This window comes from Natator depressus, chromosome 7, assembly GCF_965152275.1.
Source record: "Natator depressus isolate rNatDep1 chromosome 7, rNatDep2.hap1, whole genome shotgun sequence".
NCBI lineage: Eukaryota > Metazoa > Chordata > Testudines > Cheloniidae > Natator > Natator depressus.
In genome coordinates this window covers 60093678-60107038 of record NC_134240.1, presented here as the reverse complement: position 1 = coordinate 60107038, position 13361 = coordinate 60093678, and the positions used below count along the sequence as shown (strand labels likewise).

Here is a 13361-nt window from a genome sequence, read left to right as displayed (position 1 = left end):
CAGGAAGGGGAGGCCCCAAGGATGTTCCTGCCACTGCCTCATCTGGAGACGATGATGAGGAGTCCCGAACATGGGAGGGGCCCTCCTGTCCACCCAGCTCCTCAAAACACTGCGGCTCTTTCCCCAAGTCGGAGTCTGCCTCGATGCTGGCCCCGGTCGCAGCAGCAGTTACGGTACCGTCCGTGGTACTGAGTGTAGCTGCGGTGCCGGGTACAGTGCCAGATGTGCTGTCAATGCCAGGCACGGTACCGATTGTGGTGCTGATGGTGGTGGCGGCGGTGGCTGATGCCCAGAGAAATCCCTGGCTCTAGATGCAGTCCTTCTCTCAGACGCGACCAAAAAGGAGTGTACAGAGGTGGACTCCTGGGAGTGGTGGATAGTTCTCTGAAAACATCCACTCAAAAAAGCAGTCAAAAAGCAAACAGAATTTGGGAATCATTAAGAAAGGGGACCGATAAAAAGACAGAAAATATCGTATTGCTTCTATATAAATCCAATGGTATGCCCACATCTTGAATACTGCGTGCAGAGGTGGTTACCCCATCTCAAAAAAGATATATTGGAATTGGAATGAGTTTGGACTCCAGATGGAGGTTGCAGATTGCAGGCATGATAGCAATAGTTAATGCAGTTCGATATTCATCTGGAGTCTCTGATTTAATATTGCAGATCACTTGAATCTGACTGCAATTGAAAGGAATAGTTTAGGAGATTTCCTAAAGTCTTTTGTTCTATCCAAATAGAATGCCAAAGCTTTCCTGACACCGAGTGTATGCAATATTGCTTCTCTGTTGCTACGGTGAGGCTTTGGGAAGAAGGTGGGAGGGTGAATGACCTGTTTTATATGGAAGGACAAGGCTATTTCGGAGAGGAACTCTGGGTGTGGTCTCAGTGGGGAGAAAGAAAATTGTGAAGGGAGGGTGTACCATTAGCACCCTTATTTCCTTGATCCTCTGAGCTGAGGTGATGGCCACTGGAATGCTGTTTTCATAGACATATGCGTAAATAAGCATGTGGCCAGGGATTTGAAAAGGGGTTTTGTTAGGCCCCTGAAGACCAGATTAAGGTCCCATGCTGGTAAGGTACATCTGCTTTGTGGGAAGAGGTTACACATACCCTTGAGGAATCTCTTTGCTGTTGGATGAGCAAATATTGAATATCTATCTTCTGAAAAAAAGCTGTTATGGCTGCAAGAAGCCTAAGGCAATTTCGCACTGTCACAGTGGGATAAACCTTCAGATCTAAAGCACTGGCCAGCATCGTCTAGAATTGTACCTGGGGAAGGAAGGCCTTGCTTTTGAAGAGTCCAAAGACTGCTCCTATGAACTCTATTTTTGTACAGGAGACAGGACTGACTTCTCTGTGTTGGTGCCTAGCGTGTCAAAGGTGGATTGAATCACAATCATGCTGGACAGCATCTGAGCACTGGACCACCCTCTCACCAATCTGTCATCCAGGTAGGGAAACACTTGAATGCCTGATTTTCTGAGGAAAGAAGCCACTGCTACCATATACTTTTGGCTCTGACATACTGCCATATGGAAATGCGCATCTTTTAAGTTGAGCGCAGAATTCCAGTCTCCAGGACCAAGGGAGGGGATAATGGAAGCCAGCATGCCTGTGCAAAACTTTATACTGTTCAAATGTTTGTTGAGGTGTCACAGGTCTAGTACGGGTCTGAGGCCTCCTTTTGCTTTTGGGATCAGGAAATAGAGGGAATAAAACCCCTTCCCTCTGTTCAACTGTGGATCCTCCTCTATGGCTCCCAACTGGAGGAGGCACTGCATCTCCCAAAGGAGAGCTTCCTCATGAGAGTGGTCCCTGAAGAGGGATAGGGAAGGGAGTGGGAAGGGGGGATAGAAAAGAACTAAAAAGGGTGTATACACTGTGCTTCAGACCCACTGGTCTGTGGTGATGCAAGAACAAACACTCGGGTAGTGTGGTAGCTGGTTGGTAAACAGGGAATAGGAGAGGTTGGCAGTACAGAAACTGGTAGGCTGTCTTTGATAAACACATCATAGTGTTTGCTTTGCACTCCCAGATTGCCACTAGGACCTAGCGAGAAAGAAGAGCAGAAGATATAGCGGAAGACCTCCCCTTTCTTCAGAAGCTGCTAGTTCATCTTGGCAAGGTGTGAAAGCAAAATAGTGTGACTGCTGAAGAGAAAACTTCTTTTTCTTTGGGGCAGGTATATATGTGCCCAAAGATCTGAGTGTTGACCTGGAGTCTTTCAGGCTATGCGGCTTGTCATGTAGACTGCTTGGAGAAAAAGGGATGATTCTTCAGAGCGAAAGTCTGTTCGACCTCTTGAGGGAGACCTAATGACTGGAGCCATGAACATCTGTATATTGAAATGGCTGATGCCATGCCTTGACAGCAGAGTCAGCAGCATCCAACCCCGCCTGAAATGAGGTTTTAGCCAATAACTTTCCCTCATCCAGCAACCGAGAAATTCTTGTATTGCATCCTTTGACAATCGGTCTACAAATTTTAACCAGAAGTTAAAGTCATACTGCCCCAGCAGTGCCAGCTGGTTAGTGATCCTGAACTGCAGGCCAGCCTTCTGCCAAACAGGTCAAGTGTTTTACCATACTTTGATTTCAGGGTAGACACCTATTGCTCTGTTCTCTTTCTTATTGGTGGCTAAGACCACCAGCGACCTCAGCGGGGGTGGGTACACTTTACTAATATTTTACTAGCACTAAATTCTCTTTAAAGAAGAATAACCATCAAGTACAAGGTTTGAATTAATCAGCAGGCTTTCTATCAGATGCTGAAATGCTGCTTAAAACAACTTCTCTTCACTTGGCAAAAACACGTATAATGACTTAGCGAAGGGACCAGAACAGGGGACATTTAAAATGTGTAACCACTAAGAAGAAAAAAAAAAAAACTTCACAATGCTCCAGTGGGAGAAAAAAGCCATACCACTTAGCTGAATGCAGTGAGTACTCCTTAGCAGCCTTATTGCTGATCCAAACATTGCACAACTGTCTCTCCACATGCTTGCAATAGAACATGTGTCTGAAAAGCATCTGGTATCTGGTTAAAGCTTTCCTGGAAATAGAACACAGGAAGAACAAAAATAATAAAGATTAAACCCCATTCTAATTAGCAGACAAGATAAGGTTGCTCTATACGCCACACACAATACAAAACCACCAAAGCAAGGAAATAAAAAGCTAAGGCATCTAACATGACATACCTTTTACTCCTCCACCCAGAGATGCACTACTCACCACTAAAGCAACCACAATCATAATTGCCCCAGTAGCGATGCCAGCCTTCCAGCACCCCCTCCTCAAACTCCCCAACACCATGAACAGCCAGCCAGCCCCCACCCCCCACCTGACTGTTCTGCACAGTTCTGAAAAACCACACTCATGCCTGTCTGGGAAAGGGTTGCTGGAAGGCTAGCTGATGCCATAGCATGCAGCAGTGCACCAACTACACTAAAAATTAATGTTAATGCTTCAACTTTTCACCAAGATTTTTAAGAGAAAAAGGAGAAAGACATGTGGCCAAGGACTAGGCTCTGGACACAGTGACAGTTCCTCTACTTGCTGTCATTGCACTAAAAGTGGGAACAAAGGTGGGTGGGACTGGCACTTCTGTTAATACCTTTGGACACCAAACATTCAGTGCCACAAAGAGGCGCTGTGCCCCACCCAATAGATGCAGCTCTCTGCAGAGTTCTAAAGCTCTGCAGCAGGGACCTGCATCCCAAAAGCAGAAACATGAAGGGACCACCTCACAGAACATTTGCTTTTTAAGTACAGCCCTCGTAACAGAGCAGACTTTAGTCTAGAGCCTCTCCAACTATGGAAGAAAAGAGTCAGACACCTGGAGGCTGTGGTACTTTTGCTGACAATCATAGAATCATAGAATATCAGGGTTGGAAGGGACCTCTGGAGGCCATCTAGTCTAACTCCCTGCTCAAAGCAGGAACAATCCCCAACTAAATCATCCCAGCCAGGGTATGTCAAGCCTGACCTTAAAAACTTCTAAGGAAGGAGATTCCACCACTTCCCTAGGTAACACATTCCAGTGTTTCACCACCCTCCTAGTGAAAAAGTTTTTCCTAATATCCAACCTAAACCTCCCCCACTGCAACTTGAGACCATTACTCCTCATTCTGTCATCTGCTACCACTGAGAACAGTCTAGAGCCATCCTCTTTGGAACCCCCTTTCAGGTAGTTGAAAGCAGCTATCAAATCCCCCCTCATTCTTCTCTTCCGTAGACTAAACATCCCCAGTTCCCTCAGCCTCTCCTCATAAGTCATGTGTTCCAGTCTCCTAATCATTTTTATTGCCCTCCGCTGGACGTTTTCCAATTTTTCCACATCCTTCTTGTAGCGTGGGGCCCAAAACTGGACACAGTACTCCAGATGAGGCCTCACCAATGTCGAATAGAGTGGAATGATCACTTCCCTTGATGTGCTGGCAATGACCCTACTTATACATCCCAAAATGCCATTGGCCTTCTTGGCAACAATGGCACACTGTTGACTCATACCCAGCTTCTTGTCCACTGTAACCCCTAGGTCCTTTTCTGCAGAACTGCTGCCTAGCCATTCGGTCCCTAGTCTGTAGCGGTGCATGGGAATCTTCCGTCCTAAGTGCAGGACTCTGCATTGTCCTTGTTGAACCTCATTAGATTTCTTTTGGCCCAATCCTCTAATTTGTCTAGGTCGCTCTGTATCCTATCCCTACCCTCCAGTGAATCTACCTCTCCTCCCAGTTTAGTGTCATCTGCAAACTTGCTGAGGGTGCAATCCATACCAATACTTCTCCCAAGTACTCAGCTCAATGAACTTGTTAACTTAAGCCTAAACCCCAGAATATGGATCTAATTTACACCCACTCTCACCTTCAGAGAGCAGAAATCTTTTCTTTTAAGCACGATTTTTTTTTTAAATGTCCCACAAGCCTGTTGATTTTTAAAAGGTGGGGCCCAGATTAAGGGATATACCATTTTGGTCATTTATTAACAGCTAATTATGGGACCGCAGGTGAACTCATTTTGTTCCTTCCTGTTGAAAAAGCAACCTCCTGTCTGTTTGTGTGTCACGGGCAGGATTGCCAGTGTAAAACCAACAGACCCCGGTTGTTGGCAGGCAGGATCGAACCTGGGACCTCTGGAGCTAAATACATGAGCTCTAAGCCATATGGCCCTTAGCTAAGGCTGTAGATCAGACTCAATCTCTCTCTAAGTGGTCTTGGTGCCACTAGATGGGTCAGAGCACCTCACCAGGAGGTGTGGGGGTTATACCAGCACTTGCTGATGAAGGCAGGAGATTGTGCTGCAGCTTAAGTGGAATTTTCAAACTCTCATAACTTGGTCAAATAAAAACCAACTTTCACCACAACATTCAAGGCATTTCTCAATGACAATGGTTTGCCCATACCACCCCTCCATTTTGTTTCAAGAGCTACTAAAGACATGCCTTTTTTTAAAATAGAGGAGGAAATGTATTTCCCCAACTCTTCTCTCATTCAAAGAATGGCTGATCCATTTGCTCAAACTTTAAAACAAGAATTCACCTTCAAGCAGAGACCTAACCTGGAATATTTATGCCTGAAAGGCAATCATTTCAGAAAGTTATGAGTGACTGACAACAGGGGATGATGAGGGTTAGACTGGAAATACTTAGGCAATCTTAAGTTATAAAATATGTTGCTAGCATTTCCAGCTAAGTTTTATGTTTTTATATAGTTTAAAACAGAAGCCTGAAATTCGAAAGACACCTCAGGTATTTTGGTCATATAACCAACCATTTGGCAGTGTTTTAATGCAGATAAAGTCATGGTCTAAGGATCTAACAGGCACAGCAATGGAAGTAAATGACCTCAGTGCTGCCCCTTTACGTATCACTAACCTAGGTAGTTTACATCTTTGAAGAAAGAGACATTCTGATGTTTTGTCTTGCTTTTTTAACTACTGTATGAGTTCTGTGCAGAAGTAGGTTTGTGTTTTTTCTTTGCAGCCTAATACTTTACCTGTTTATAATGAGTGACAGAGGCCATTTGACAATGTAATCAAAAGAAAATGCTTCTAGGCCACTGAGAGTGAGCTCTGTGGGATCAGCATTGATAATGGCCTTTTCCTGTTTCGTTTCAATGGCCAAAACTCTCAAGAGCTGTGTAATGAGATCATGGGGCATCAAGTCAATCTGTAAAGAAACAAAGAGCAGGAAAAAGATGCTGCTGGACGTTTTCTATTATTGTTTAGCTGCATACATGTGTGGCAATAGGACTGGCCTGAATGCATTGTATGGAATGTTGTTAGATTCATTCTCAAGTCTTGAAAACAACACCCAATTAAGTAATAGCGACTGGTTGGAAGGAATATCATGCTGTTGATGAGCCAATCAGCAGTGTCAGTTCTGGTGACATTAGAGCATGAACAGATAGAAGAATAGTCATTTTGATGTTTTGTGGAGAGATCATTAACTTCAAGAGATCTAAACATTGGGCAGCAAAGATCCATCTCTGCTGAATGTCAGTTACTACTGGACAGCTAGACCTGAATAAAGGTTCAAAAAGCTCTTGGGACTTTCGTGCTAAAATTTCTGAACATAATAGGTAGACAGATGCTACTAATTGACTCAAACACTTCATTTTATTATTTTGGGCTATGGGGTTCAGAGCTAGGAATAAAAGCAGAAGCACTGTACCCACTCAGCAATACTGTGTTCACCTCATCCTGTCAGCACAGGAGTCAATAATGAAGCAGAAATGGAAGTGGAAAGGAGATTATCCTGAGACAGCTGAAGAGGGCTCTTTCTTCCATCTATATTTTCTAGGATTCTTTGCTTTGCTTTTACAATTTTCTTTAAAGCATATGGATTTTTCTAGGACATGGATGGGCCTCACTGCTCTATTTCAGATTATTTTCTGTTTATATAGACTCTTACCTTTAAATCATCTTTAAATGGGTCTGTGTTGGCAGTGCTCATTCTCAAGGCTAATTCAAGCAAAGCTTCTAATCTAGTAGGTATAATGTCATCTACAGGCTTTTTCAGTTCCTCTTCTGTTAAATCCATGAAGTGAACAAAGAAATCTCCTTGGTCCATTAGGAAGTAGTGCTTTATAGACCTGCTCAACAAAATGCAAAGACAAAAAAGAAGAGAGTTAGAAAGTAAGTTAACTATCTATAATGCTAAATCTAGAAAAAAAGGAGCAAAAGTCATCAGCTCTCAGCTAGTATGCAGGTTCTAATCACAGGAAAATCCACCCTCTACATGATACATACAACTAGAACTATGATTTCTTCCTTTTTCCCCACCCTCAGATCCAGATGTTGTATGTTCAGATTTTATTAAACATGTGTCCCATTCCTGGGCGAAAATTCTCGTGAAAACATGCATTTTACCTTTGGATCAGAACAGTCAGGTGGGGCTCAGCCTAGAGAAGATTCTGCCCCCAGTGACTGACAACCTAACCTTGGTCTACCCAACTGCATCATTCCTGTGCAGCATAGCTGTCCTGGAGGATGAGGATATCTCTAAAGTAACCAGGGCCCACCCAATCCATTCAGAGGTGTCAATTAGGCGCAGTATCTTGAACTCTACTCTGATGTGAAGGAGCGAAGTTCACAGAACGTGTGTGATATGTTTGCGTAGGCTTTTGCTGCTAATGAGGTGAGCTGCCATGTAGAGTGTCAACTTCAGCCTTCTTGTGGTGGCAGGAGCAAAGGTGAGTCCGGCATGACCCTGAGACTGTGTGTCACCTGGACAATCATATGCCCTTGATCACTGGTGAGTTTAGAGTATGAAGTCACTCAAAATGTGCCTCTTCTTATCGTCATTTTTGTCTTTCGTATGTTGAGCCTGAGCCAACTACTCTCATCCATCTATTGATATCTTCCAGGAGCTGAGATATCTTGATGATTGCAGAAATTGAATCAGTGGAGAAGACATACAGTTATGTCATCTGCATACTGCTGGCACACGAGTGTATGGTGTCTCACTCAGCAAGAACTCAAATAGGTGTTAAAGAGTGGAGGACTCTGCATGAGACGGGATGGGTGATGGGGAGCAGTTCCCTATTACAATTCTCTGGGATCTCAACCACAGATAGTACCCAAAACTCTGGTGTTCACCAAATGCACAGTAGGACTCATACACTGAAAGGCTGCTGAGAGATCTTTAGACAGCAAATAAATTTATTTCCTGTCTAAAATAAGAAGTTGTTCATGTATCAGCCCCGCAGGGCTGTTTCTGAGCAGTGTTCTGGCCTGAAACCTGACTGTGGTACCCAGCACACTGACCGAGGACATACTCTATCGGAGCTTGGAAGCCAGCAACTTTTCAATGTCTTGGCCAAAAAAGGGGAGGAGATTGGAAACATGACAATGGTTGGCGAACTATTAGCACTAAGTGGAAGCTTCTGAAAGATGGTAGGGTATCTGCAAGCTCTCTTTCAAAGAAGCTTTTATGGTCTTGACCATGAATGACAGTTAGCAGTTTCAGAAGAGGTGGGCAAGACATACCTCAGAGCTTCCAGGGCCTCTATTCAGGGGATTGGTCTAAATTCCACCAAGGGAGGTGGGACAGGAGGCAACCTTGGCTCTGGAGAAGTTACCTTTGTTGCAGTGAGGTCCTCTGATTCAAGCAATTTTGTTTGTGAAATAGGCAGAGAGCTCTCTACGGAGATAGGGGCTTTGGTCTGCAGGGATTATGGATCTGTTACGTATCTTACTCCATGGACCAGCTCTGCTGGTCATGATTTGACAAATGCAATTCTATAAGGTTCTTTCAGTTGCCTTTAAGGCTGTAGCAGCTGTCCACAGGTAAGTACTCACTTTTTCAGGGACTGACCACGAAGAATTTGCACCATAGGTGCTCCAGCCTTCTGCTTTCACACTTTAGTTGATGTGGTCTTTTGGAGAACCACAGTGACCTGTGTGGGCAATATGGGGGAAGGAGCTATTTTAAGGCTTGCTTGTTGAGGTTTTTGGCCAGCAGCTAATTGCAGTGTTCTACTAGGTTGTTTTTGCACTGGTCCTTTGCCTGGGTGGTTTCCCCCAGTAAGTGTCTTCTGAAGGTTCTGAAGGTTTTGAGGGACCAAGAACTGGGTCACAAAGGGATCTACAAATATGCTTGACAACTGAAAGTTTCAGATAGAATACATCTGCTGTTGGCTGAATAGATTACATACAACATAAAAGTGCATGATCATTAAAACCAGACTGGACAAATCATTACAAAGCATCCTATTAAGAATGATCCTGCACTGGCCCTGAGGAATACGTTGGATGATTTAATACGTCTGTGATTCTGTGAATTCCAACTGAGATACATTTTTGACCTAATCCTTGACAGAACCATTTGTTTTTCACATTAAACACATAAATCTAGTTTGTTTTATTTTTGCAGATCAGAATCTCTATTGGAACTGCAATGATGGCAATGGTAACGTGGCATGGAAAAAGCCCAAAAGGTAAAAAGATCATTACTTCACTATTTACATACAAACTAACATACATTTAGGAAATAAATCAAACCTCAAATGAGCCACAAGTTCTTTTTCCTCCATTAGGAAATCCAGAAGAACCTTGCTAGCATAGTTATAAGCTTTTTCTATTTGCTCCACATATGCTCGCTCTTTCAATGTGTAGATGACCTCTTTAGCCTCAGGGCAGGTAACATCACAACCACATTCTCGAACAACATTTAAATATTTCCCTAAAAGAAAAAAGTGGCAGCTGCTGTTTAGTCTGACTAATATTAATGCAATTAATTTGCACTCTCTCAAACAGGGAGACATTTAGGCCAAAACTTTCAAATAGAAGGGTAACATTTTCAAAAATGTCTATGAGGTTTAGAAGTAAAAAGGACTTAAGCACTTTTAAAAATTTTACCCTAGGTATCTAAAATTAGACTCTCAAATCCACATTTAGGCACTCAGAACTAGCCTGATATCTAGAAATGCTGAGCAACCTTAGCTCTCAATGAAGTCTATGGGAGCTGCAGATACGCGAAACCTTTGAAAAATCAGGGATTATCTCTCAGAAGTGCCCAGCACCTATCACTTCTCGTTGAGAACAATGGGCACTGATGGGATATTGGAGACTTGTAAAAAACTGGATTACTTCATTTATGTGCCTAAATCAGAACAAAGACCTTTTGAAATTCAGGCTCCTTGTGGGTGCTGAGTTCTTCTGAAAGTCAGGCCCCAGGCTACATGTGAGGATTTCAAAGCAGTTTAGAAAGACTCACAATCCTACTTTTGTGAGGTAAGTATGGATTATAGGACTGTCAATTAATCCCAGTTAACTCACGTGATTAACTCAAAAAAATTAATCACAATTAAAAAAATAATCACGATTAATCACAGTTTTAATAGCACTGTTATACAATAGATTACCGATTGAAATTTATTCAATATTTTGGATGTTTTTCTACATTTTCATATATTTTATTTCAATTTACAACACAGAATACAAAGCGTATAGTGCTCACTTTATATTATTTTTATTACAAATATTTGCACTGTAAAATGATAAAAATAGTATTTTTCAATTCACCTCATACAAGTACTGTAGTGCAATCTCTTTATCATGAAAGCGCAACTTAAAAATGTAGATTTTTTTTTGTTACATAACTGTACTCAAAAACAAAACAATGTAAACTTTAGAGCCTACAAGTCCATTCACTCCTACTTCTTTTTCAGCCAATCATTAAGACAAACAAGCTTGTTTACATTTACAGGAGATAATACTGCCCGCTTCCTATTTACGTCACCTGAAAACGAGAACAGGTGTTCTCATGGCACTGTTGTAGCCAGCATTGCTAGGTATTTACATGCCAGGTATGCTAAACATTTGTATACCCCTTCATGCTTTGGCCACCATTCCAGAGGACATGCTTCCATGCTGATAACGCTCGTTAAAAAAATAATGCCTTAATTAAATTTGTGACCTAACTCCTTGGAGGAGAACTGTATATCTTCTGCTCGGTTTTACCTGCATTCTGCCATATATTTCGTGTTAAGAACACTTTCACTGCAGATTTGACAAAATGCAAAGAAGGTACCAAAGTGAGATTTCTAAAAGTAGCTACAGCACTCTACCCAAGGTTTAAGAATCTGCAGTGCCTTCCAAAATCTGAGAGGGACGGGGTGTGGAGCATGTTTTCAGATGTCGTAAAAGAGCAACAATCCAATGCGGAAACTACAGAACCCGATCCACCAAAAAAGAAAATCAAACTTTTGATGGGGGCATCCGATTCAAATGATGAAAACAAACATGTGTCAGTCCGCACTGCTTTGGATTTTTATAGAGCAGAACCAGTCATTAGAATGGTTGAAGCATGAAGGGACCTATGAATCTAGCGCATCTGACACACAAATATCTTGCGACGCTGGCTACAACAGTGCCATGCGAACACCTGTTCTCAATTTCAGGTGACTAAACAAGAAGCGGGCAGCATTATCTCCTGCAAATGTAAACAAACTTGTTTGTCTGAGCAACTGGCTGAACAAGAAGTAGGACTGAGTGGACTTATAGGCTCTAAAGTTTTACATTGTTTTATTTTTTGAGTGCAGTTTCTTTTTGTACATAATTCCACATTTGTAACTTCAACTTTCATGATAAAGAGATTGCACTACAGTACTTGTATTAGGTGAACTGAAAAATATTATTTCTTTTATTTTTACAGTGCAAATATTTGCAATAAAAAATAAATATAAAGTGAGCACTGTACACTTTGTATTCTGTGTTGTTATTGAAATCAATATATTTGAAAATATAGAAAACATCAAAAATATTTAAATACAAGGCATTCTATTATTAAGAGAGCGATTAATTTTTTTAATTGCTTGACAGCCCTAATGGATTATCATCACCGTTTTACAGACAAGTAAACTGAGGTACAGTGAAGGGAAATGACATACCCAAGTTCACATACAATGCTACTGCCAGAGCCAGGAATAGAACTCAGCACTCCCAGGTTCCAATCCTGTGTCTTAACCGTTAGTTGATCCTTATTCTCTGGAAGGAATATGCCAAGGCATACTGTAGTCTTCCCATAATAAAAAATGCTGATTAATAGCCCCAAATCATACAGTGTGAAACAGAAAAGTTAATGTGACTTAACCAAATGGGGGGAGGGATAGCTCAGTGGTTTGAGCACTGGCCTGCTAAACCCAGGGTTGTGAGTTCAATCCTTGAGGGGGCCATTTAGGGATCTGGGGCAAAAATTGGGGATTGGTCCTGCTTTGAGCAGGGGGTTGGACAAGATGATCTCCTGAGGTCCCTTCCAACTCTGATATTCTATGATTACTGACTTTCATTATGCATGTCTGTGCATCTCAAGTGCAATTTAAAATGTTAATGTCGTTTAGTGCAACTATGACCTGAGCAGTAGAAGAATTTATAGCAACCAATCACTTTCATCCTGTGTTGTCACTGTACATCTTAGACACTTCTATACATTCAGAGTCACAGTCACTTACTTACCTGTGCTAAGTATCTTGTCAGCCATTTTCTGTAGGAATGATGGAATTTGTTGCTGAACAACAGTGTATCTTTGATCCCAATATTTGTCATTATAATCCTCTTGTATCTTCTCCTTCTGCAACTCATGTTCTTCCACCATGAACTCACTGTACAATTAAAGCAGATTTTTTAGATACAACAACAACAACAAGTACAAAGAAGATTACTCTTTAACTTGACCTCAAACAGGTAATGTGATCTATCAGAAATGGGAATCCATAAGATTTCTGGCTCCTGGAATATTTCCTAATAAATGTTTCATGAGCACTGGCGTCTTGATGATTGGTATTCAGTTGTGGCAAGAGAAATGGCAATATGGTGAGTCTCAGTATTGACCTGTAGCTTTCACCAATGGGGAATGTAAATAAGTGAAGCCATATATAAAGCACCATTTGTAATTACGTAATTTCAGAAGACCTCTACCAGGTCTAAACACAATTCAACTACAGTGGAATAAACTAAGAAATTAGCATTAATTTTAGTGAAATATGTACATTCCCTCCACAAGAAAACATGCTTTTCTCAAAAATAAAATATCTAATCAATCAATATGAACTATAATTTTTCTAGCATTCTAAAAACGTTATCCAATCATTAAACACACATAATGAAAATATTGCATAATATGTTATATTACAAAAAAATGCATCAATAAAAACTTAATTCCAAAAAAATCCAGGATATTTCACATTTCAGTCAACCTCAGCCTGGACCAGTCCACACAAGAGATCCACTTCCTGGACACTACGGTGCTAATAAGCGACGGTCACATAAACACCACCCTATACCGGAAACCTACTGACCGCTATGCCTACCTACATGCCTCCAGCTTTCATCCAGACCACACCATACAATCCA

The 13361-nt window shown here is 41.8% G+C and overlaps 1 protein-coding gene and 1 long non-coding RNA gene across 4 annotated transcripts in view; one reads left to right on the top strand and one right to left on the bottom strand.

Moving 5' to 3' along the window:
- TUBGCP2 (tubulin gamma complex component 2) overlaps positions 1 to 13361 on the bottom strand; it is a 79663-nt gene that overhangs the window by 22506 nt on the left and 43796 nt on the right. For all 3 annotated transcript variants that reach the window (XM_074958605.1, XM_074958607.1, XM_074958608.1), the window contains 5 exons: positions 12465 to 12610; positions 9510 to 9690; positions 6919 to 7099; positions 6002 to 6174; positions 2929 to 3057 (listed from right to left, as the gene is read on the bottom strand). In XM_074958605.1, the coding sequence (XP_074814706.1) occupies positions 2929 to 3057; positions 6002 to 6174; positions 6919 to 7099; positions 9510 to 9690; positions 12465 to 12610 (810 nt within the window). The remainder of the gene's footprint in view (positions 1 to 2928; positions 3058 to 6001; positions 6175 to 6918; positions 7100 to 9509; positions 9691 to 12464; positions 12611 to 13361) is intronic.
- On the top strand, positions 1349 to 13286 carry LOC141990867 (uncharacterized). Its single transcript, XR_012640278.1, has 3 exons — positions 1349 to 1457; positions 9382 to 9445; positions 13200 to 13286. It is a non-coding gene; the product is annotated as an uncharacterized LOC141990867 (long non-coding RNA).